This window comes from Symphodus melops (assembly GCF_947650265.1).
Source record: "Symphodus melops genome assembly, chromosome: 1".
Taxonomy (NCBI): domain Eukaryota; kingdom Metazoa; phylum Chordata; class Actinopteri; order Labriformes; family Labridae; genus Symphodus; species Symphodus melops.
Window position 1 is genome coordinate 1,857,591 of NC_136691.1, and position 24,330 is coordinate 1,881,920.

The 24,330-nt window shown below is 43.8% G+C and overlaps 3 protein-coding genes across 4 annotated transcripts in view; 2 read left to right on the forward strand and 1 right to left on the reverse strand.

Moving 5' to 3' along the window:
• aig1 (androgen-induced 1 (H. sapiens)) overlaps positions 1-2,906 on the forward strand; it is a 10,963-nt gene extending 8,057 nt beyond the window's left edge. Inside the window, exons 5-7 of the mRNA XM_079366247.1 lie at positions 1,456-1,571; positions 2,084-2,250; positions 2,373-2,906. Of these exons, the coding sequence (XP_079222373.1) occupies positions 1,456-1,571; positions 2,084-2,250; positions 2,373-2,392 (303 nt within the window). The 3' untranslated portion in view covers positions 2,393-2,906. The remainder of the gene's footprint in view (positions 1-1,455; positions 1,572-2,083; positions 2,251-2,372) is intronic.
• A 3,445-nt stretch (positions 2,907-6,351) lies between these two features.
• Positions 6,352-8,258, reverse strand: adat2 (adenosine deaminase tRNA specific 2). The gene is made up of 6 exons (XM_079352611.1): positions 8,147-8,258; positions 7,424-7,528; positions 7,012-7,269; positions 6,898-6,907; positions 6,798-6,860; positions 6,352-6,466 (listed from the first exon to the last, which is right to left on the reverse strand). Exons 1-6 carry the CDS (start codon positions 8,231-8,233, stop codon positions 6,438-6,440), a joined length of 552 nt encoding a protein of 183 aa, XP_079208737.1. The 5' UTR covers positions 8,234-8,258; the 3' UTR covers positions 6,352-6,437.
• Positions 8,259-8,821: 563 nt separating this feature from the next.
• Positions 8,822-15,632, forward strand: pex3 (peroxisomal biogenesis factor 3). 2 transcript variants are annotated; one of them, XM_079345288.1, is made up of 12 exons: positions 8,822-9,083; positions 10,452-10,583; positions 10,689-10,770; positions 11,027-11,070; positions 11,194-11,315; positions 12,335-12,401; positions 12,518-12,572; positions 12,646-12,784; positions 12,874-12,944; positions 13,186-13,308; positions 13,483-13,579; positions 13,992-15,632. In XM_079345288.1, the coding sequence occupies exons 1-12, from the start codon at positions 9,011-9,013 to the stop codon at positions 14,073-14,075; spliced, it is 1,089 nt and encodes a 362-aa protein (XP_079201414.1). In that variant the 5' UTR covers positions 8,822-9,010; the 3' UTR covers positions 14,076-15,632. The 2 variants fall into 2 exon arrangements, with proteins under 2 accessions (XP_079201414.1, XP_079201415.1); XM_079345289.1 differs by lacking the exon at positions 13,992-15,632 and having other exon boundaries at positions 13,191-13,308; positions 13,483-13,580.
• Positions 15,633-24,330: the final 8,698 nt, after the last annotated feature.

Below are 24,330 nucleotides of genomic sequence, written 5' to 3' on the forward strand. Positions count from 1 at the left end.
GACCAGGGTAGAGCGAGAGAGAGAGAGAGAGGATAAAGGGAGTATTATTTACGAGTGGCAGAGACTAAACTTAAACATGACCAAGAGACTGGAATTCCACAGAGGCACCCTGGGTAAAAGTGCAGCGTCAGCGTGTGTGTGTGTGTGTGTGTGTGTGTGTGTGTGTGTGCAGTATAATGATGGGAGGGAAACCTAGAATTTAAGACCCCAGGAGAGAGAGAGAGAGAGCTCTTCTGCCCGTCCTCATCTGACAAGTTTTTTATTCTCGTTCGTGTTTCACATTCTCGGCGTCTTCAGTCTGACCGCGCTCAATCCCTCCGGAGAGGAGCCGGAGAAGCACCCGGGCCGCTCAGAGGTGAGAGGTCGTGACCTTTTGCCCACCGCCCCCCCCCCCCCCCAATCAGAAGGGTGACTGATGGCCCTGTTTGTCTGCATCGTCTCTGTCTTCACGCCGTGGCTGCATCAGCTCGCCGCGCGTCCACGCCGCATCGTCTCTCACTCAGTCTGGGAGTCATTAACAGATGGAAGATTCCCAGTTGATGTTTTCTCATCGTAACATAACGAGGCTCGACTGTTCTCTCACACACACACACACACACACACACACACACACACACACACACACACACACACACACACACACACACACACACACACAGCTGTGCTTCTGAGAGTGCAACTGAGGTAAGAGGTCTCAACTCTGCAGAGACAATTACGCCTGCTTGTGTGTGTGTGTGTGTGTGTGTTGAATGTGTGTGTGTGTGTGTGTGTGTTGAGTGCTGTCTCTCTGTATTTTGACTGTGTGTGCCCCCTAGTGGACAGAGAAAGTAGTTGATTTAAAATCAGATGAGAATAAATGAGAGACCTGACTCTTGTGAAGTTGTGTGTGTGTGTGTGTAGTTGTTTGTTTGTGTGTGTGTGTGTGTGTGTGTGTGTGTGTGTGTGTGATCGTGACTCACACGGACAACAAATAAAATCGCTTGAAAATAGTAACACATGTCATGACCTCCATTACATGTGTTTGTATGTATAGAATTAATACACAGGTGTCTGAACACACACACACACACACACACACACACACTGGCTGTATAAAGGGATAATACATTTTATTTATTTACGGGCGACTTTCAAAAATCCCAAAGACACCTTCCAAGCAGAGGAAGAGGAGGATACAAGTCAGCAATTGGACGTGGACGTGGGACGTAGCGGCAGAAGGTGAAACGCCAAGCGGGTGGCGCTCAATCCCAAACTAGTCCTCAGGTAGACTTTGACCCCCCTTTGATTGGTCTGCTGCCAAACAACAGCGGTTAGCTTGAGCTAGCTTGAGCTAGCTTGAGCTAGCACAACAAATAAAAAAAAATCAACAACACCAACCAAAAGCGGTCAAATGTCGTATTTGTATGAATTTAGACGTCATGTAAATAAACACATGTTGTCGTTGGTCTCTTTCAGCACACCACCGTGCTTCCTTTCATCATCATCGAGATGAGGACCACCCACCATCGGTACCCCAGCAGGTCGTCAGGTCTGGTGGCGGTGTGCTGCTTCGGCATCGGCTACATCCTCTGGTAAATTCAAGAGTGTATTTCAAATATGGGAAACGTGTGTCTGATCACCTTGTTGCCGGGCAGACGTTGCACTAGGGAGGTCACGTGGAGCAAAAACATGGAGGAGCCTCATTGGTCGACAGAGCTGTCAATCAACACTTTTTTCGTATTAAAGAAGAAATTTAAATTGAACTTCTTGGGAAAATAAATACTTGGATGTGAATCAGCGATATGTGGAAAGTTAGTAGACGTGGATTTGTTTTTATTAGCTTGCGCCGCCGTCCAGCTGTTAGCATTTCGGGTGGCGGGTTTAATGAACTATAATGCAACGAGTCAGCAGGGGGCGCTCCAATCTCGAAGAGCTCTCAGTTTGTTTTCAACACAGCGACCACAGTCCGATCAGCGGCTCTGGTTCCACTCAGCCAGCAACCTGAATACTAGAACCTGAACCCCCCCCCCCCCCTCCCAAAAAACCCCCAAAAACGTTGGAAAATCGAGATTCAAGGTTAACTCTTCGTGTCCCCGCCCCTCAGGACGTGTTGGGTGCACGAGGTGACGGGTGTGTGGGTGTACCCGGTGCTGGAGCGCATCACTCCGCTGGCTCGGGTCGCTTTCTTCAGCGCCATGACCGTGGTGATCTGTGTTTTCTACACGCTCGGAGATATCCTCAACAGCTACATCTGGGACAAGCAACAGACAGGTACACACACACACACACACACACACACACACACACACACACACACACACACACACACATAATGAGCTGTTCTGACTGCTTCAGGTACATTTTATTCTTCTCTGTTCGTCTCGTTCTCTCAGATAAAGTCAAAGGTGAGTGACCGTCTCTCGCCACTGTGTGGGCGTGGAAAAACCCCGCCTCCAGAAGAGGATGAGCTAAGCCCCGCCCACCCAGGACAGCACAAGAACAGGAAAACAAGCAACCTCTCCCGGAAGTGGAAACAACAATAATCTTTGAACTTTACTCATAACAATAACTTAGACAAAGACGGAAAAATCCTCGCTTCATTTCTTCCTCTTTTTATTTTTTGATGTTTTGTCGTGTCATAGGTTCGAGGTTGTGTCAACCTTTGTGTTGTGGAGGACTCTGGACAAACGCTCAAACATACATTGATACATAATGTGAACATATTTACACACAGGAGCAGATTACACATTCACACAAGGACTAAAACACACACACACACACACACACACACACACACACACAGCTGAACTCAAAGCATCCGTTACTTTAGAAACGTCATTATTATTCATCTCATGAGCGACGCCACATGTACGCAAGAAACTTGATGTTGGTTCAGAATCAATAAAGTTTGAGTGGTACAAAAAGTTTGGCAGTGAGAATCATGAATCCAAACAGGCCGTTTGGAGATGTTCCCCTTCATGACATCACAAAGGGCAGTAGCCCCTCCCCCAGGTGGGTGACACTCCCACAGCTAGGTGTTTGTTCTGCCCTCTGAGTCTGCCTTCTCACCGTAAACAATAGGACATGGAGCCAGAAAGCAGCGAGTACACCCGAGCCCTTCCAGAGAGGGGGCGTGGTCAGACACAGCTCATTTACATATTTAAAGCGACAGACACAGAAACAGCCTGTTCTGAGCAGGGCTGAAATAAGAGGGGTTCATCTTGATTCTGTGATGTTGGTGTCCCCGTCCCTGTGTTACCTAGCAACCAAATCTTGCAGCTTTAGACAAAAAAACGTTGTGTGGATACAGACTAACTAAAACTGTGTTAAAGTAGCAGTTTACATTTATCAATCTTACTTGTCTTTCAATTAAAGTTTAATTTAATCTTTTTTTTAAATCATGGCTCTTAAACAGCTTTGTTTGAATAGATTATTGGGGGGGAAAAAGGGCAACTTGCGTCTCTTATTTGCATCTAAAACATGAATTTATTCGCAGCTTGCCAGAAAGGAATCTGTATGAAATGAGGAGTACCTGTTTTGTTCACAAGGGGGCGCCAAAATCAAGGTTCAAGGACTTTTGACATTCAGAACAAAACAGTGACGAGTCTCCTTCAGCTGAGGAAAACTAAGACGCAGTGTCAACAAAGATGATTAATAAGACAAATAATGTCTCTGGAGATACTCAGATTAGATGATGATTTAGTATAAATGATTCATATTGGAAGGAATGCCAACACTTTTATATACCCTATAATTTTATATAATACTCTCAAAATTAATTTAATTTTCACGACGAAATCAAACTGAAGCTCTTCTCAGTGTTTTATTTATTCTCCTCAGAAGAGTGACTCACGTCCGGGACTGTTTCAGGTAGTTCCCTTTTCTCTTTCTTTAGACTTTAGACATGTGAAACCACACACACACACACACACACACACACACACAAAGACAACTTCCTGTCGAGCCCGCCCCCCCATTAGCAAACTCAGACACAGCCCTCCTCGTCTCTCGGGTCGATTTTATAGTAAAACAACTAAATATAAACTCCTCCTTTGTTCTCTCCAGCTGTGTGTTTCTCTCACCTTTACACAAGATGACATCTTTCTATGTGTGTGTTCAACAGTGTGTGTGTTTGTGTGTGTGTGTGTGTGTGTGTGTGTGTGTGTGTGTGTGTGGCTCTTTGTGCTGTCATTTTGAAAAGGAGAGTTTGACACATCACACTTTGTTCATTAGTGCTTTACAGCTTGGTCTGCACTGCTGTGTGTGTGTGTGTGTGTGTGTGTGTGTGTGTGTGTGTGTGTGTGTGGTCCCTTCATTATCACGTCAGCTCCTCCACTCTGAGGTGACACATTAAAACATTCAGGAATATTCTGCTCTGCATTAATTAGCATATATTTACATGCCAACGAGCATGAGAGGAGCCGGTCGACTGCGCACGTTCCAGACGGAAAGAACTCAAAAAATAAAGAGGAATAAAACAGAATATATGTGCAGTAAATAAACTCCTGCAGGTTTATATGACATCGGATTAAAAGAGGAACAGGAAGTAGAGAGATGGATGAAGCATCTCCACCTGGTTCAGTTCGGTTCGTCTCGGTACGGTGCGCTTTTTGTGGCGCTTCCTTACTTTCCTACTTTTTGGGACTCTTCTGTTGGGCCGCCGAGTATAGACTGGTACAGTAATGACGTATTGTTGTAGGCTAACCCGAAAAAATGGCGCCGGTGGTTCCTACGAAAATTCGCCGGTGGGATTTTTGCATTGAATTTTGGATCATTGCAGAAAATAAGCTCTGTGTCAAACACACGTTTCTGATGCTTTGCTGTTTTGTTCAGCGGGATAATCTTTACAGATGAACATCATTTATATGAAGTTTGAAGAGTTAATGCAGCCGAGAGAAGTAAAAAGCTAACGTTATGCGCTAGCAAACTACATCACGGTCGGTTTGTAATGACGTCACAACCGTAATGCTTCAAGCTAGCTAAACGTTAGCTTAATAAGTTGTTTATTAACCTAATATTTGCAAGAGCTCTGAAAAACATGACTAGAGGCTGTAAGGAGGATTAGTGAGAGAGTTCCCGGCGTGATGACGTTTAACGTCTCCATGACAACCACTGTAGTTTCAGTTAGCTACTCGTTAGCAACCGCCGTTTAAAGTTCGCGTAAAAACGTTAAAATTCACAAGTGGGGTCTTAGCTAACGTAGTTTATCTCGTCTAGCAAAACATCTCTTCAGCTTGTGTTAACCACAGATCTTATTTCAGGCGTTTAAACACAAACACATTCAAAATCCACTTTGACTTTTAGAGTTAGGAACCCACGGTGCTAACATGCTAACTCACTTCCTGGTTTTCGGACTCAAAACTACACCAGTCTATATCGATCCGACCATAGATATATAAAAGTATTGTCACTTCCCGTGTGACAGCTGCATACGCAATACACAGCTTATTGTTTTTTTGTTTTTTTTTCGTCTGTACTTCTCCTCGCGGCACACAGCCTTCTCTGAAAACACACAAATCTAAAAAAAAATATGAAAATGTGGGTCGAAAAGAAAGAAAGAAGAGCAGCTGAGAGGGAATGGAAATGAATGTGAGTGATGTGAAGGGAAGGAGCAGGAAGGTAGAGATCAGATGTGAGAAAGTATAAAAGGAAGGATGTGGGTGAGGAAGGAAGGAAGGAAGGAAGGAAGGAAGGAAGGAAGGAAGGAAGGAAGTGGTCAGTCACGATTGACAGGAAGGAAGTGATGACACGTAAAAACAAAGAACGGACTTTATTGTTTTTCGTCTCTTTTACATCAAAGAGTTTAAAACTCTGGACGCCTGAAACACACACAAACACACACACACACACACAAACTCCTGAAGACCACAAATATTCCCAAACACACACACATGCTACACACTTTCTCTTCACACTCACAGTTTCACAGCTGGGGCGAGCTGAACAACTCTGAGAACACACACTTGTCGAGAGGAAGTGAGATGGCAGAAACAGACACACGCACACACACACACGCACACACACACACACACACTGTTTCTCACTCTTTTGTCTCGCTCTCAGAGACGTTAAACAGGAAGTGGGTTTTTGGTGGTTTCACATTCACTGACAGAGAAACAAGACGAACACAAAGAACTGGCAGGAGATCACATCTGAGTTTTAAATCTTCAGAATATTTCATGTTGTAACTTTTGGTTTGACACACTGATCTGTGTGTGTGTGTGTAAACATCTCACACCAACAGCAGGTTTTTAGAGGCTTCATCTTGTTGCACCTTTTTTTTTTTTTAAGCGAGATGGTGAATTGCGCCCCCTGCTGCCAAGGCTGCAAATATACAACTACAGTTAGAGGAGACCAGAATGAAACACAACATTTTACAGAAAGTGTCATTTATTATATTAAAAATAAGAGTAAAAAAGAGCAATTTAAGAATGATAAAAAAAGTAGATTCAGAAAGTTCAGTCCTTCCTTGTTTTGGGTTTCGGGGCTGAAAAAGACAGAAAAGACAAAACTGTTAGAAAAACAAAAACGAAAAAAAAAAACACAAATAAGTGAGAGGAGAGAAGGAGATAAAAAGAAGAAATATGAATGGAAGGGAAATAATTTAATTAAAAAAATAATAATAATTTAATAAAATTTAAGAAATAAGGAGGAGAAGAGAGACGAGGGGAGACAAAGGTCAGCAGATTTTTTTTTAAACCGGAGGAAGAGAAAAACAAGAAGAAGAAAGAAGCGAAGACAAGAAGTTGATGAAATGAAGAAGACTGAGGGAGGTCGAGAGAGCAAGACGAAGAGGAAGAAAGCTTTTAATTCTTCACCGTTTGGATTCTCCTGTTTGTAGAAAGTCTTCAGCATGTCTACAGCTTCTTCTGCTCTGTGGCCTCTTCAGCATGTCTACAGCTTCTTCTGCTCTGTGGCCTGAGACACACTGAGCACACACACACACACACACACACACACACACGAGTTAGAGCGTTACAAACATTACGACACAGAGAAACACAAGGAGCCAAACGCAAACATAAAAAAGACCTTAAATTTGGTCCCAGTGTGAGGCAAGTCTGCAGAGGAAACATCCAGAACTGAACCGCAGCCTCCGAACCGCTCGTTCCTGCAGCCGTACACGACCACGGGGATACTGCTGAGACGCAGCGCTGCAGCGCACATGATGCACGGCTCCACGGTGACGTACAGCGCCGTTCTCTCGCACACACTGCTCGCATCCAGGTTGTTACAGCGACACCAATCCAGGAGCTGATCCAGGGCGACCATCTCTGCGTGCCGAGTGGCCTAACACACACACACACACACACACACACACAGATTAATATTATAGGGTACACAAAGTATGTGCAAACTAATAAGTACTTTAACGCCAAAGACAATTTGGTTTTAAAAGATTGAAAACAGATTCAGTGGTTTGTGTCTTTTTTTTCTTCTTCACATTTTTAGTCTCGTTGACTTCGTTTCTTCCCTTCCCCACGACTTGATCATTGTAGACCATCAGACATCCCACCGGCACCTCGCCGTTCTCCAGAGCATCTTTGGCCTGCAGGAATAAATCACACACATCATCACGTGGAGACCACACCTGCACATTCTTTCAAACAAGAGGCTACACGAGTGACATATTCTCCTCCTCTTCATCATGTGTGTGAAGTGTGTTGTTGTAAATCCACTCTGATCCTGTATTTGATCATGTCTATAAACCCCTCTATTTCAGCCCTGCTCAGAACAGGCTGTTTCTGTGTCTGTAGCTTTAAATATGTAAATGAGCTGTGTCTGACCACGCCCCCTCTCTGGAAGGGCTCGGGTGTACTCGCTAGCTTTCTGGCTCCATGTCCTATTGTTTACGGTGAGAAGGCAGACTCAGAGGGCAGAACAAACACCTAGCTGTGGGAGGGTCACCCACCTGGGGGAGGGGCTACTGCCCTTTGTGATGTCATGAAGGGAAAATGTCCAAACAGCCTGTTTGAGCACACATTTTCTAAAAAGTGGAGCAGGCAGAAGACGGAGAGGACGGACTTTTCTCATCATTGGGGGGTTTGTAGACCGACTAGAGAGTGTTAGAGGTGAAGTGTCTATAAGAGACTTTGTCATTCTTTCCACATTAACTTTATATCCATGTCTCCTTTATCCACGTCAGGGTGTTTCAAGCATCTCTCACCATGTCAAAAGCGCTGCACATCCACCTCTCTGTTTCCTCCTCACTCAAACAGAAGCTCTCACGTTCACCGCCCTCCTCTGTTCCCATGGCAACCGCGACAAACGTTACTCACTTAAGACACAAAAGTGCTTTTTTCAAATACTTTAATACATCATGTTCGCGTCCTGTCGTTTGCTCGCCATGCTCATCAAACGACAGGAGGGGCGGACGATAATACTTGACGGACCAAAATCCAGACAGGAGTAGTCAACCTGCTCTGCTCGATCGTGCCTCTCCACGCTGACGCTCACGTTTGCCGTGCGTCAAGTGAGCGGCAATTAGTTTCACGCTCAGCGGAAATCAAACGGATTTTGTAAACAAAATAAAAATACGATTCACTACCTTACATCTTTTATTTTATCTTTAGGCTTACATCTTTACACTTTATTATTCTGTTGACTCTTTATCTCCGGTTAAACTTTGTGTATAGCTGCACTGTCGTTCATTTGCTGCTCTGTAAATAAAGTTCTTTTTTAAATGAATTAAATACCTAGAGGTTGGGTTTCATTAATCTGGCGCTAAATTATCGGATTGTGTTTCCTGGAGAGACAAAATATACAAATCTCTGCCTTTAAAATAAATTAATACACCATAGGTGAGCAATTTCACTGTACAATGCGTGTCCTAAATGTTATAGCGCACTAAATGGTTTTATTTTGAAACACACAACCGGAACCTCTGTTATTTACTTTGCGTAACTTGGCGGAAACACTTTAGCACTTTTGACAGTTAGCATGTAACATGTCCGTGAAATAGTTAGCACGAAGTTCAAAGTACATAACGTTTTTTTTTAGTTTAAGTTTCTAAACTTCACAGTCTCCAAGGATGTTTTCATCTGCTTGGAATTTTATCAAACGCCACAAAAGGAAATTTATTTTCACCGGAGCTTTTATCGGAGGTAACTAACAAGCTCTTCCTGTTAGCTTCGGAGCTAACTCGCTTAGCTGGTAACTTAGCAACACGCCGGACACTTCCGAGAAATATGTCAAATTCATCATGTTTATTTTATTAAAAGAGGCAGAAATCACGCTACAAACTGACGTATTTTAACCCCGAGCTGTGTCTTATTTCTCCTCCACTGATTTATGATTCAATCAGCAGCACGAATTTAACTTCAATATAACTTTATTATTTAAAAATAACTATAAAATTACTCAGATATTAACGCTATAAATGTAAAGAAAGTGACTAACCGAAAATACTGTATTGTTATTTATTTCAGGCTTTACAAACATCTTTAAATTGACAGAAAAGTTAATGAGGTTAAAGTTGCTTTAATTTGAGTATATTTAATTATATTGAATTGCTATACAAACATTTACACCTATTTTTAGTATTTTTTTAAATTTTTTATTGTAGAAAGATAAATACACGTAAATGCTTCCTCTTTGGATTTCAAAGTTAAACACAAGACAGCTGTTTATTTAAATAACTTAATTATTTTTTCTTATTTATTGTTTGTATGAACCAGGACTTATTACAGGTGGAAAAAAGGCTCATTTAGACATTTGGGCATTGATGCTAAAACCTGAGCTTTATATTGTGGACCAAAACTCATATCTCAATATTATTTATTTATTATTAATATTTATAGATTTATTATTATTTATTTAAAATCTGTAGGTCATTTATATATTTATTTATCATTATTATTATTTATTGAAAATATGTAGGTCATTTATATTAATATTTATTCATAACTTGACATTGAAAAAATAAATATATGAACTATAAAAATAGATTTTCATATTATATGACATGATAGCTGAATAGATGGAGAGGGGCTGAGATTCAATAAGTTTGACTTCTTCCCACTCCTTTGCGGACATGTAACTTATAATGGATTATTGTCCACATTTATTTTTCTGAATAATACTGTCCACTGTTTATAATTACCATTTAGTTTCTTTTTTTTTTTTTTCCACCTTTGTCTGATGCTACATGTTCGGAATAAATAAACAAATCAAATAAAAAAATCAATTCTTTAGCTGGATGGCGATACAGTTTAAATTGACTTAATCTTTTTTTTTTTTTTGTCTTCTGACCTCCTTAAAGCGCCTTTACACCTCATGTCACGCCTGTTCACACCCATCCTCACGCTGATAGCAAGGGCTGCTACGTAGCGTATTAGTACTAGCTAATCCATTCAAACGCCACTGATAAAGTAGTGGAAGAAACGTGGGGTCGAGTGTCCAAGGACACATCAGACATTTATTAGATTTATCTCCAAGTACGGCGTCTCATGCACATCTTGTGGATCCCTCAGGAGTGTACTTTCTGGGTAAATATGCTCAGAAGAAGCTCAGCGATATCCAGGAGAAGGAGGCGACGGAGTACATCGCTCAGGCCAGACGACAGTTCCACTTTGAGAGCAACCAGAGGACGTGCAACATGACGGGTAACGGCTCCACCTCCTTTTCACTGAATCTCTGCAAAACGTTCAGAGTGAATCTCGGCTCATATTCAACACACGTCATTCGAAGTGTATCTGTTCTGTTTGCAGTGCTGTCCATGCTCCCTCCACTCAAAGAAGCTATCATCAATCAACTCAACTCAGAAAGCCTCACCGCTCTGCTGAAGACAAAGTGAGTCTGATCCTCTTTTCCTCTCTCGTGTTGTTTTTCACGCTCCCGTCTCTGTGGCGTTCGCCTGAGAAGAATCCGTGTTGAACGTTCCTCCAGCTCTTGATTGGTGAAGATTCTTCTTCCCTTCTCACGTCGTCTTATTTTGGCGGGAGTAGCTCATCCAATCGGATCACTTCCTGAGCACTGCCGAGGTGCTCTCGAGCAAGGGTTTCCTCTCGTGCGATCAATAAAGGAAATCTTTTGTTCTGTCTTTCAGACCAGCCAACAAGCTGGAAGTCTGGGAAGACTTAAAGATCGTCAGTAAGTTCTGCTCTCGCACGTTTGTTAAGAATTCTGCTAATCAGATTAACTAACGTGTGTGTGTGTGTGTGTGTGTGTGTGTGTGTGTGTGTGTGTGTGTGTGTGTGTGTGTGTGTGTGTCAGGTTTCACACGCACCATCGTCGGGGTCTACAGCACGTGCATGCTGGTGGTTCTGCTCAGAGTCCAGCTGAACATCATCGGAGGATACCTGTACCTGGACAACTCTGTGGGCAAGAGCGCCACGGTGAGGACGCTCAGCGTGAACGCTTGGCGTGAACCAGCTTTTTCTTTCCCCGTCATAACGAGTTCTGCAAACAGCCACACGAACCCCCAAAATCACTTCTGTGATTGGACGCTGAGTTTTAACCGAGACAAAAAAAACACTCGAGAGAGATCCTGGATGATTTCCTGCCCATCTTCACACCACACGGTCACACGGTCAACAAACGGGGCTTTTATTGAGAGTTCTTGGTAGCAGTTTGATTTTAGAAAAAGAGCCAGAAGAGGTCACGGGAAGGTCAGGGGGAGGTCACGGGAAGGTCACGGGGAGACGTACACAGGCCACAGGAGGGCGCTGCAGCTGGTTAAAGTCACGCTAGCTCAGGTTACATTTTAAGTAGTAGCTTTGTATTTATTATTATTATTATTGTGTCACAAACAACCTTACTCACTCCGTGATCTGATCAGGTGACGTGTGTGTGTGTGTGTGTGTGTGTGTGTGTGTGTGTGAACGCTTGTTGATGTTGACGAGAATCTCAGCCGTCCTTTCCATGAACTAAAGAGAGCTGGAGGGAGAAAACTTATCTCTCTCTCTCGCCCTTTCTCTCGCCCTCTCTCTCTCTCTCTCTGTCTCTCTCTGTCTCTCTCTCTCTCTCTCTCGCCCTCTCTCTCGCCCTCTCTCTCTCTCTGTCTCTCTCTGTCTCTCTCTCTCTCTCGCCCTCTCTCTGTCTCTCTCTCTCTCTCTCTCTCTCTCTCGCCCTCTCTCTCGCCCTCTCTCTCTCTCGCCCTCTCTCTGTCTCTCTCTCTCTCTCTCTCGCCCTCTCTCTGTCTCTCTCTCTCTCTCTCTCGCCCTCTCTCTCTCTCTGTCTCTCTCTCTCTCTCTCTCTCTCTCTCTCTCCCCCTCTCTCTCGCCCACCCACATGACCCGCTTCCCTCCTCCTCACATATAACCACACAATGAATGACATCATAACGATATGGCGCCACGTTCTGATTGGTCCACAGCTTCTACCATGTCATTGATTGTCTGTTATTTCCTGTCAGACTCCTCTGGCTCCTCCAGACGTCCAGCAGCAGTACCTGTCCAGCATCCAGCACCTCCTCGGAGACGGTAGGACGATGGACACACACACACATACACACACACACACACACACTCAGGTCTGTCTGATCCTTCTTGGTGACGCCCCCTCTGACTGCTGGCTCCGCCTCCGTGCGTGTCTGCAGGTTTGAGCGAGTTGATGACGGTGGTGAAGCGAGCGGTTCAGAACTCGCTGGGAGGGTGAGTCTTTCTACACGTTCAATTCACCTCTGATGAGCGCGGCTGTCATGTGACCGCCGTGTCGTGTCCTCAGCATGTCTCTGAAGCAGAGTCTGTCTCTGCTGGAGCTGGAGCAGCAGCTGAGCTGGATCAGGGCGGAGGTGGAGGCGGGATCGGAGCGCCCGCTGTCCCGCTACATGCTGGCCGACGATGAGAACGCGCTCGCCGATCAGGTAAGCAAGGAAGCTGTCGCCCCCCCCCCCCCCGGAGACGTCCAAAAATAAATCAGCCGAGTGTGTGACGCATGTCGTGTCCTCTTCAGGCGTGCGGGCTGACAGAAAACGACGCCGTGACCATCAGGCTGTTAAACGAGACGAGAGACATGTTGGACAGGTAGACGTCACGCCGGCGTGTTTCTTTGACTTGTTTTCGGTCTTTTTGGGGACCCTGACGTGGTGTGTGTGTGTGTGTGTGTGTGTGTGTGTGTGTGTGTGTGTGTGTGTGTGTGTGTGTGTGTGTGTGTGTGTGTGTGTGTGTGTGTGTGTGTGTGTGTGTGTGTGTGTGTGTGTGTGTGTGTGTGTGTGTGTGTGTGTGTGTGTGTGTGTGTGTGTGTGTGTGTGTGTGTGTGTTTTAGCCCAGACTTCACCACCGTCCTCAGCACCTGTTTGAACCGAGGCTTCTCTCGTCTTCTCGACAACCTGGCCGAGTTCTTCCGCTCGCCACCCGGTGACTCGTACCCCGAGTCCGCACCCGACAGGTGAGCCACGTCGCCGCGCAGACGACGTCGACTGACGACGCTTCCAGCTGATCCAGAGGGGCCTAGTGGTTACAGCTTGATCCCCATGTACAGAGGCTGTAGTCCTTAACGTGTGTGTGTGTGTGTGTGTGTGTGTGTGTGTGTGTGTGTGTGTGTGTGTGTGTGTGTTTCCAGTCTGTCTGCTGTCAGTCTCCCGCTGGCAAAGATCATCCCCATCATCAACGGTCAGATCAACACCATCTGCAGCGAGACGCCGAGCCACTTTGTGCAGGTGAGAGAGTCAAACACAAACTGATTTTTACGACTTGATTAAAAACTCTGTTATTGAATCTTCACGCCGTGTGACGCCGGTCAGGCTGCTTCGATTAAAAAAAAATGTTTTCAGATTGATGATGAAACAAAAGTTCCAGGACGGCACTTTAAGAGATTCCTGCTGACTTTAATATTTTAGTTTTATTCAGGAAAAACAAATCTTTATCTTTGAACGTTGTTAAACAACATGTGTGGAAACCTTCGTCCTGATCCTGGCTGCACATAGAGAGAGAGAAGGGGGAGGAGCTTGTCAGGGAGGGTGGAGGTCAGGTTTACAGGTGACAGTAGGCAGCAGATAATCACCTGATGGATCTTATTATTTAGTAATAAATGTAGAATGAGAGTCGTCCTTTCTGTCGCCGTCTCACCAGGACCTGCTGTTGAACGACCAGGTGAAGGAGTTTGCCGCCAACGTCTACGAGACCTTCAGCACGCCGCAGGAGCTGCAGAAATAAAAAAACCCCTGATCCTGAGGACGAGGAGGACAAGGAGGAAGAGGAGGAGGAGGAGGAGGAGGAGGAGAAATGATCCAAGCCTCCGAGACGCTTTTCTCCTCCTCCGCGTCCCGCAGACGTCTCGCTCTGTGGCGCCGACGAGCGCGTCGAACAGCGTCGTAACACAGATTCATAAACTGCTGCAGAGAGAGAGAGAGAGAGAGAGAGAGAGAGCACTCATCTGGGATCTCCGTGGGTTCAGTTGCATCCTGGGAGCTGGAGTCTTGTTCAGCTGGTGATGTAGTTTTAACCCCAGAGAGGTAGGACAGACGAGGACGCATCGTCAGCTCGTCACAGATTTTTAGGAGGTTTATTTTCCTCAAGCAGCGGTGAGTGTTTTATACTTCCTGTTCTCTCTACACCTGGGCTCAAGGGTTCTTCTTTTTATCACTGTGTGAAGGATGCTGATTATTTCTAAAGGGGGGGTTTAAACGTGAATATTCCTGGTTATTAATTTGTTCTTTTCCCCGTCGAGATCGGGGGGGAAAAAATCCAACGAGCAACTTCTTAAAAATGAAAATGAAGCAGCTCCCTTCGAAACATTAAAAGAACATCCATCCATCTAAAAATACGACATTCAGACCTTCAAGCAGAAAGTAAACAAAGGTTTCACTTAAGGTCGTTTCTAAAAACCAGTTTTTACTGTAGTTCCTGTTTTGCCCACAAGGTGTCACTCTTCCTCAGCTGTAGAGACGACACGGTGGGATTTCAGCGCTCCTTATATTCTACCTTCCCAACGATGATTGTCGAGGTTAATTCCCTCCTGATGTTTGTGAAACCTTTTAACGTGCGGCGCCCGCGTGTTAGCGAGCTCAGCGGTCGCAGCTTTCAGTCATGTGACCGGCGTGGAGACTTTTTAGAGGGGAAGCTGATCCGGCTGCACACGCAGCGTTTGATCTTTGTCCTCGCCCCGGAACTGCGAAACAACACGAAGCGGGCGACCGACACTGATCGCGTGTCTGCAGCCGTCGTGGGTTGGACGTGAAACCATGGCAACGCACGGAGCAGAGGTCGTTCATCGCTCATCGTGCGCGGAGAGAGAGGAGTTAATGAACACTAATCAAGCTTCGGGTTAAAAGAACACTAATCACCTCACAGGTTCATTCAGCCCGTGCGTTATCTGTCATAGTTGATCTATTCGCTTTACTTCTATTTCTGGAGAGAGGAGGAAAAAAAACACATCGTATAAAGTCCTCTGATTGGTCAGTCAGGTCGACAAAACAAAAAAAAAAAAAGAAAGGAAAGTTTTTGGACGTCAAGAAACGGGACAGCTGTGTTTACCTCTGGACTTCACCAGAAACCAGCTCTTCTGTGTGTGTGTGTGTGTGTGTGTGTGTAGGTGTGTGTGTGTGTGTGTGTCGGAGCAGGTGTTCACCTCCTCGCCACGCCAGGTGACCGCTGAGCTCGCTTCACCCGCCTCAGATTTAAACCTCTGTACACGATCGAAGCGCCGCATCCGAACGACAGCTGAAATGTTTGTAGCAGTGAAGAGATAATAAACCTACATCCTGATTTCAACATTCATTTTTGTAGTTTTTTTGTTGTTTCCTTTTACTGTTTTTGAAACTACAATTCTTTTTTTGTTGCACTCACCAGGTAGCAGTGAGACTGTCGTGTCAGTAGGGGGCGGTAGAAAACACCAGAAGAAGATAAGATCCAGCTGATTGGAAAATCCTGGTCTTGGAAAATATTTCACTTAGTTGTGAAAAAGTCTGAGTCATGAGACGGCGAGGGATGATGATGTCATCTCTTGATTACTGATTAATGGAGAGATATTATTTAACAAAGCCCACAGAGGGAACGTGTAACTTTCCACTAATGTCCCAGTTTAGTGTTTATGGAGAAGAGACGAGCCGCTCCTCTTTCAGGATCAGGATCTTTATTTATTTACATCGGTCACCCGTTCATTATTTACACCCCAATTAAAGGTACAGTACGTAAATTCAGTCTTAATCAAAACAATAACACAGACATGATGTCGAGGCCTTTTCATATCAATATCTTCAGTCATTTATTGCATCAAACACCATCCGACCATTTTAACCCCCCCTCTGGTCCGAGGTCGGGTTCAGGTGCGAGTCCTCCAGCCGGGGGGGGGGGGGTTCAGAGGCCGCCCAGGCTAGACGGGATATAACCACAGACATGAAGCGTTATTACATCCACACGTGTTTCTGAGCAGAGTTTACCTTTCCTGCTATCCGACACCTCGTCAGCCTTCCTGGGAATAACATCAGGACTATTTGACTGTACAGGTCGAGGCGTGAACGCATCATTAGATCCACTCTCTCTGTGGGGGCGGGGGGGGGGGGGGTCATCTTCAATGGATCGCATCCTTTGACAGATGATGAATATATTTTAGTTGCTGGAATGAGAAATCTGAAAGGATGTTTAAAAAAATATATATATATTTTTTTTTTTAAGTTAAAAATCTAATTTAAAACAAAGATTTTTTTACTTAAAACAATTATTCCCATCTCTAACAAATATCTTTAAGCACTGAAACAAAGAAGCTGACGTCACACTAAAGTACGAAGCAGCTGATCGATCGATCATCAGCTTTATTAAGTTATTATATTTCAGGCAAACAGTTCAAATCAAACGGTAACTTAAGACGAGTACATGGGAATTAGGGTGTGTGTGTGTGTGTGTGTGTGTGTGTGTGTGTGTGTGTGTGTGTGTGTGTGTGTGTGTGTGTGTGTGTGTGTGTGTGTGTGTGTGTGTGTGTGTGTGTGTGTGTGTGTGTGTGTGTGTGTGTGTGTGTGTGTGTGTGTGTGTGTGTGTGTGTGTGTGTGTGTGTGTGTGTGTGTGTGTGTGTGTGTGTGTGTGTGATGGGACACATAATGACATTCATTTTGTTCCTGGTTGAGCGTGACTCAAAGATGACGTCATCTCTTACCCCCTCCTGATGTCCTTATAAGGGCGTTAGAGTCCTGGATGGTTAAACTGAGCTGCTGTCCTGTGTTTTCAGATTCTTATTAAAATCTTCACATTTAAATCTGCGTAACTAACAGGAAGGAGCGTCTACTGTCAGACTCGGTGTCACGAGTGTTCAAGACAACAAATCTGTGATGATATAAATAAACATTTATAAAGGGTTAATATCCTGCAGCAATGATTAATCAGGTAAGTTCAACTAAGGTGTTTCCAATGTTCTTTATAAAAGTACCAAATAGACAAGAAAACACTTCTTAGTTTTAACTATAAAAAAATGTTAAATAAAAAAAATATATATAAATAAGTTATAAATGTTAATTAAAGAAAGCAACAAAAGTGAAAAAATATGTTTAAAAGACGAGTTCGGTGATAAAAGTTGAGGAAAAAGTTTTTCATAAAAGTAGAAAATTAAACTATAAAAACAGTAAAAAGTTGCGAAGCTGTTTTAAAAGACGGCAATTAAAAAAAATTACGACAAAACAGAAATGAAAAAGCTTGTTGACGTAGATCACGTTGAAGTTATGATATTTAAAAACATTGGATGGGATTGAGTTTATAAAGCATTTTCCTTGTCTATTCATACACAACCAAAAAAGCAGTGGGAGCAACTTATCCTTCATTTATTTCTAATATTCACTTCAATTTAAAGTCTGAACAAAAATTTGATTTAACGTTTTTTTTGTTTTTTTTTGGGGACCCTGTTTTCTGTTTGGGTCCCCACAATGTGACTTTGTAAACAACATCATGACGACTTGTGTTGAATAACAACACAAACATCGGGTCCGTTCCTTTAACACAACCTGACTCGCATCAAGTCATTAATCATGTTCGGACACATGAAGAGAAAAAGTTCGGAGCGGGAAATGTGACTTTGTAAATAGACCCCACTTTAGAAATTAGTAAATAAGTACACACACACACACACACACACACACACACACACACACACACATCAAGGCAAACCGGTTTAAAAAAAAAAAAAAAGTGTGGTCAGCAACACTTGAATGTGTGTGATGTGTTTGACCTCAATTCAGTTTCCTGAGAGTTTCAACACAGTGCTGCCAGTCAGCTGCAGCCTCATGCCGTCGGCTCAACAAGATGACGAAACCTGGAAATACTCCACCGCTGATTATTCGATACTCGAGTTTCAAAAAAAAAAAAAAAAAAGTCACAGGGCTCCTTTTGTGCTGACAAAATAATCGTTCATCCCAAAACAGGGCTGGACCCCACGTAAACATGCCCGGTCATGCAGAGTGGCAGAACGGCTGCTTTGTCTCCATTAAAATAAAAAAAGGGCCTTTTATTTGCTGAGTCACTGTAAGCGGTTTTCCATTTAAGTGCTGCCAAACAAAGTCACGTTCAAAACTGTGGATTTAGTTTCTGCTGAAATTCGCCGTATGACCACGTGTGTCACAGATTGAACTTTGGTTGTTTGTTCCCGCTCGGCTCTCTTTGCCCTGTTTGTGCCGCTGAGATGGAAAATCCCCCCTGTTGCATGTTTTTTGAGCTGTGTGGCAGCATGATGCAGCTCATGTTGGGAACATTTTACCCACATTGCAAAATATGAAATAAAGCTTTAATGGTTCTTGATCTTAACGGGGAAAAAAAACCTTCATGTGTAAATTTTGTTTCACGTCATTTTCAAATAGTTTGTCACAACTCCAAAATGTCCCGAGACGATCGAGAAGTCGTGACCTTGTTGTAAGTTTTTTTTTTTTTTTTTAATTTTTAGATAATGTCGCAAACAAAATATGTAATAATCACATTCTGGATAAAAATAAAAAATAAAAATAAAACTTTGTGTGGTATCAAAATTCCCAATAAAATTATCGTTGCGCTCATCGTCGGACCCGAGAGGCTTGAACAGCGCCGGAGAACATCTGAGTGGTGTGCCGAAATAGAGTTCAAACTTCAGCCCCGGGTTTCCGCCTCCCGGCCCGGTTCTGTTCGGGACCCATTTATTGACGTTTTGCCATCCTTTAAAGTTAGGAATGGTACCAAAATAAGGGAAATATAGCGTCCTACTGTACTGGTACGAAGGAGACTGATCCGACCCTGAAGGTACTGAACTCACGGTCCACTTGTACTTCCACTCGTCTTTGATATACTAATAACTAATTTTATATTTAAAATTTGACTCTTCACTTTTCATCAACACTTTATTTTCTTTGTGTAATTTTAGTATCGTTGCACTGACGTTCATTTACTGCTTCGTGTGTCTTTAAATTTCCCCCCAGGGACAAATAAAGTTTTTTGAATTGAATTCTTTTTTTTTTTTTCTTCTTCTTCTTCTTCTGTGTCCTTGTTCTTCTTGAACGTTGAACTTAATTTAAAAGTGGGCTACACTGCGTTGGGTTTCTGTGATGTCATATAGTCGCCCTTACAAAATAAGAGTTCGGTCGACTCTGGAAACGCAAAGAAGATCAGGGTGAACAGAACCGAACCGAACCGAACCGGACCGCTTGGTGGAAACGGAGCTAAAGACGCTTGCTAGCAAAACATTTCTGAGGATGTTTTTTTAACATAGTGTAAATTTCCCCCGACACTTTTTCTTATAACTTTTAAAATTACATAAAGAGCAAACTTACCAGTCTGCTACAATAAACAGAGGGTCTTTATTATATGGGGGGGGGGGGGGCGCTGACGCTGACCCACATCCCCTGTGGCTGATATACATACAGTACTTCCAAACACCAAACGATCCCGGTCAGTCCGCTCTGATTTAGTAAATCTTCGTTATCAATATTTCAAAACTCAGGACGCCAACGTTCTGTGTTTGAGAAATGTTTGCGGTCCGTCTTTTACCGAAATAAACAAAGGACATAAAACACATCATCATCATCGTCATCATCATCATCATCATCATCGTCATCGTCATCGTGGGATTTAGATTAAAGTTCAACTGAGTCATTTTTGCCGTCCTTTAAACTTCAGGGATCGTTCCAGCTGCTATTCTCGGAGTGCGACATCCGACACAAGTGGGCTGTGTGAAATAATGTTTTCCCCACGTTTGAAGAAAAATCTCCCCACCCACGATTTCAGACGCTTGGTGACATATTTGATCTAAGTGGGTGCAAAGAAAAACAAAGACTCCTTCTTTAAGTGTTAGGGACGGATTTGGCTTCACTGGGAATGATGGACTCTGGTCGGAAAAAAATCCCACATGTCAAACTTGAATTAAATTTTGTAAACATCTTCATGTTTGTGGAAATAAAGTTTCTCTAAATAAACAGGAACCTTGAGCCGTCCGGTTCTGGGTCAAACGTGGACTTTTACAGAGTTACACCAGACTTTGTAACAGAACAGCGACGTGATGACACGGAGCACACGCAACATGTTCGACATGATCAGTCACACGTTGCTTCATTTAATGCACTGACAACTTTGGAAATGCCTCTGTTGGCTTTTTAATGGTTAAAGACTTCATCGGTCGAGCCAATGAAATTACAGTGAAATACTCCAAACTGTCCAAAATCTAATTCTGGGATTTATTTCTATTTAGTTTTACTTTTTAATTAGCTGATTTTTTTTATTTTTTTTTGGACCATTTTCTTTTTCCCATTTTTAATGGAATTTGTTTTGGCCATTGTTCCCTTGCATGTATATAAGTTACCCTTTGTCTCATGTCAGGTATTAATGTTTCTTTTCTTTCCTCTGTCATGAAGCACTTTGAATCGTCTTTTGTCTCGTTATAGTTAAAATCAATATATCAGCAATTCAAAGGGTACGCTCCATATTTTCGGAAAGCACCCAACATGTCCGAGTATCATGAAACCAAAGACAGGAAATGATGAACACATCATCACAGACAAACATGACAAGTCCAGAGCAAAACAGGAAGTAACCTGGAAATGAGGAGCGAGGAAGCGGGATGGTTGCTTCGTCATGTTTCTAATTTATTGATGTGTAAAAATTGACCTGAGGGCCACGTTGAGGATTGATGGGGGGCCACGTTTGGCCCTCGGGTCGCCAGTTGCCCCCCCCCCCGACCTTTATGGATTCTGATTTATAAGCATATTTATTAGTTTTTTAAAACAAAATCTGGATTATTGGGCTAAATAGAGATTTACTTTTTAAAATCTAAACGTTTTGTTTCCACACGCTTCAGTGGTCTCATCTTTCCTGACACTGTTTTTTTTTTTTTAAATGGCTGCATAGATTTTAACATGAACCTCTGTGGACTAAATGTAAATCCCTCTCTGACTCAATTTCCAACAACAACAAAACAAAACAACAAAAATCCCCAAAATGAAAAGACAACAACATGTGTTTTATTCAGACCGGTCAGTCCAACAAAAGCTCCCTGTGAAACCGGCTGAGTGACACGATGACTCAGGTCATGTGATTTCTGAGTTGGCATCAGATTTTTTTTTTTTTTTTTTTTTTACATAACCACAGCGTCTGAAATGTTCCCGCTCGCTGTGACATTTTCTAACTGAGAGATGAGAATCTGTCTCAACATGTCCTGTTGTTCCAAAACATTCCCGCATGGCACGATGACTCAGCAGGATTGAACTGTGTCAGGTATGTAGGTTAAATCGACCTAATGATCCGTGACATGGAGTTGATACCATACAGATTATCTCAGGGATTATTTACAGTCTTTGATCCAATAGTTTCTGCTCTTTTCTGTGCCGCCCTGCACAGCCGACCTACGTGTGTTCTGAGGCGGCGGTCTGCTACGGGAACACACGATGAACCGTCTTGGCGTCAACGCCCCAGCCCCCCCCCGCCCCCCTCCCCATTTCATTCTCCATGATCCTTCTACGGTGGTTTTTACTGGTTACTTCTCCAGGTCCAGGTCTACACTACTCCCCGCCTTCCACCCCGTCTAGTCTCCTCGAGTCTCGAGGTCCTTCTCCTCTGGCGCCCTCTGGTGGTGGAAACCTCCTTCAATCCGCAGAGTCCCCTTTTTTTGCACCTTTCAGTAAAAGTTAAAGACCCAGCTCTTTATGACTTCGTGATCAGGATGATTGATCAAAGGATGCTGATTGGAAATCTCAAGAACAGCGGGTCACTTCCTGCCTCCGATCAGACTGAAAGCTGCTCGCGGTAGCGCTAGCGGTTAGCATGAATGTTCGGAGGCTGTCGACCTCCAAGTGAGCGACCCAGGTTCAAATGGAAAACGAGGCTCCTTCTCTTTTCCCAGGTGTTCTTCCTCACTCTCCGTCCTCGATCTAATGTGTCGTACAGATGTTATATTTCAACAACAGAGCCGTGTTTAAATCTCTTTAAGCTCGTACTGCTCCTGTTTCAAAACAAACGCCACGAGCTCTCACTGTAAAATAAAATCAGCTGATCTATTAATCTGACTCCATCGCTCGCTCTGGTTTTAAGTTTCTCTCGGCGCGGTGACTCACAACGGTGAATCATAAACACAAAACGCTGAGATCATCCTGTCCCCTTTGATTTTGCACTTTTCCCTCCTTCTCTCTCCTCGTTTCACTCCCTCTCTCCTTCACGTTTCACGTGTGTGTAGAAGAAGAAGTGCGCCCGCCGTCCTCTTCTCTCTGCCTCCGGAGCATCGTCACTTACTGTAACGGGAGCAGGAGCACGCTCAGGGCAACTGTGTGTGTGTGTGTGTGTGTGTGTGCATTATTGATTCCCTCTGCGCCCCACTTGGCTGTAATCTGTTTGCAGCCGTGTGATTGGCTGTGTGCCGTCAGGCCTCATTACCTGATAATCCAGGCCTCTGCTGATTGGCCGACTCCTGGTTAGAAATTCATTTGATGATGCAGCCTGAGGTCACAGTGCCGAACAGAGGGGGTGATGTCATCTCTCACCTGAGCACTTTTGATTGGCCCAGATTGATACATAGACTGCGATGCTTTTGGTTGGTGTAAAACAAGGAGAAAGCCTCTGATTGGCTGAGCTTTTATTTATCTCAAGGGAAATTACAACTTTTGTGAACTGGCATCTCTCCAGATACCAGAGCGAATTTAAAATCTACCAGCAGCAGTTTGATTGGTTCAGAGGTGTCGTTATCTGAACTAAATCAAAAAATCAAAAAATTATACTTTATTAATCCCACGACGGGAAATTCGGGTTTACACTCTCTCTGATGAAAACACACTGATGCACAAACATTTGAAAACGCATTCATGGAGAGGTCTCAGAGCGCGCAGCGAGCGCTCCAGAGCAGTTTTTTTGGGGCTCGGTGCCTTGCTCAGGGGCACTTCGGCAGTGCTCAGGAAGTGGACTGGCACCTCTCCAGCTACCAAAAACAGTTTTTCAGACTTGAACCGGCGACCCTCCCAAGTCCCTACAGACTGAGCTACTGCCGCCCCCTGGAGGCCCGCCCCCAAAAAAACTCCAAAATAAAACTAATCACATTTTGACTAAAACACTTTTTCTAAACAATCCACAAACTTTCGATATTTTTGACAAGCGGAGCTTTAAAGGGGACCGAAACAATCAAACAGAAACATTCAAGCCTTCTCTCGTCTCGGTGTTCGATAAAAGCCTTGAAAATGATCTTCACATGAAGTGAGTGAAGGTTTCATCAGCTCATAACAAACACAGTAAACATGACACGACAATGCAGGCGGAGCTGTTTTCAAACAGTCTCAGTTACATAAGGTCAGCAGAGATGAAGCAATGTGTTGAAACAAGTCTTCAGACGCTGTAAAGCGGGCCGAAAATCTGCCGAGTCATGCAGCCTGAGAGCCTGTGAGGAAGAGGAGGAGGAGGAAGGAGAGCACAAAACAAACACACGCTGAAGCTGCTGAGAAATGCTGAGTCATGGTTAAAGGGGGAAACGTTGAGTTTCAGGGGAAAATGATGCGGCTATTTGTGTCCCGTGTGTGTTTATGATCTGATATCAAAACTGGATTCAGGAAGCAGATTTACAGGTGTCAGGAAGTTAAAGTTTAACTTTAACGATGGAGAACGCAAACGTTCCTCTCATAGATAGACGCCACCGTGATCAATTATTTTTCTGTTTTGTGTTTTTTATTGTTCTTTATATTTCACATTTTTCTAAATTTATATTTTATATATTAGTATTTGCTTCTTGTATTTTATTTGGTGAGAGAAAAAAGGAGGGGCAGCGTTCAGCTTTTTCGCAGCTTCTTTTTTAAAATCTGGCGCACCTCCTCAGCTATCGTCCAATCAGAGGCTGGCGTGCACCGTCAGCTTTTCCTCCCAATCGAGGGGCCGACACCTGCAGCCTACCGAGACAGACAAGAACGAGTCCACTCAGCTTCGTGGAAAGCTACGGACACGCGCGGTTGTGCATTAGCTAGCTTGTTGTGTTTGACGTTCTCCGAACCGTTAGCCGAGA

What these genes read in the sequence shown, in the direction of transcription:
- adat2 (XM_079352611.1), bottom strand. Translation starts at nt 8,233, where the DNA reads ATGGGAACAGAGGAGGGCGGTGAACGTGAGAGCTTCTGTTTGAGTGAG. An exon ending in TGTGCAGCGCTTTTGACATG is followed by an intron (nt 7,529 to 8,146) that starts GTGAGAGATGCT and finishes TTATTCCTGCAG; the next exon opens with GCCAAAGATGCTCTGGAGAA. An exon ending in AAGTCAACGAGACTAAAAAT is followed by an intron (nt 7,270 to 7,423) that starts GTGAAGAAGAAA and finishes TGTGTGTGTTAG; the next exon opens with GCCACTCGGCACGCAGAGAT.
- pex3 (XM_079345288.1), top strand. Translation starts at nt 9,011, where the DNA reads ATGTTTTCATCTGCTTGGAATTTTATCAAACGCCACAAAAGGAAATTT. An exon ending in ACGAGAGACATGTTGGACAG is followed by an intron (nt 12,945 to 13,185) that starts GTAGACGTCACG and finishes TGTGTGTTTTAG; the next exon opens with CCCAGACTTCACCACCGTCC. An exon ending in CCCGAGTCCGCACCCGACAG is followed by an intron (nt 13,309 to 13,482) that starts GTGAGCCACGTC and finishes GTGTGTTTCCAG; the next exon opens with TCTGTCTGCTGTCAGTCTCC.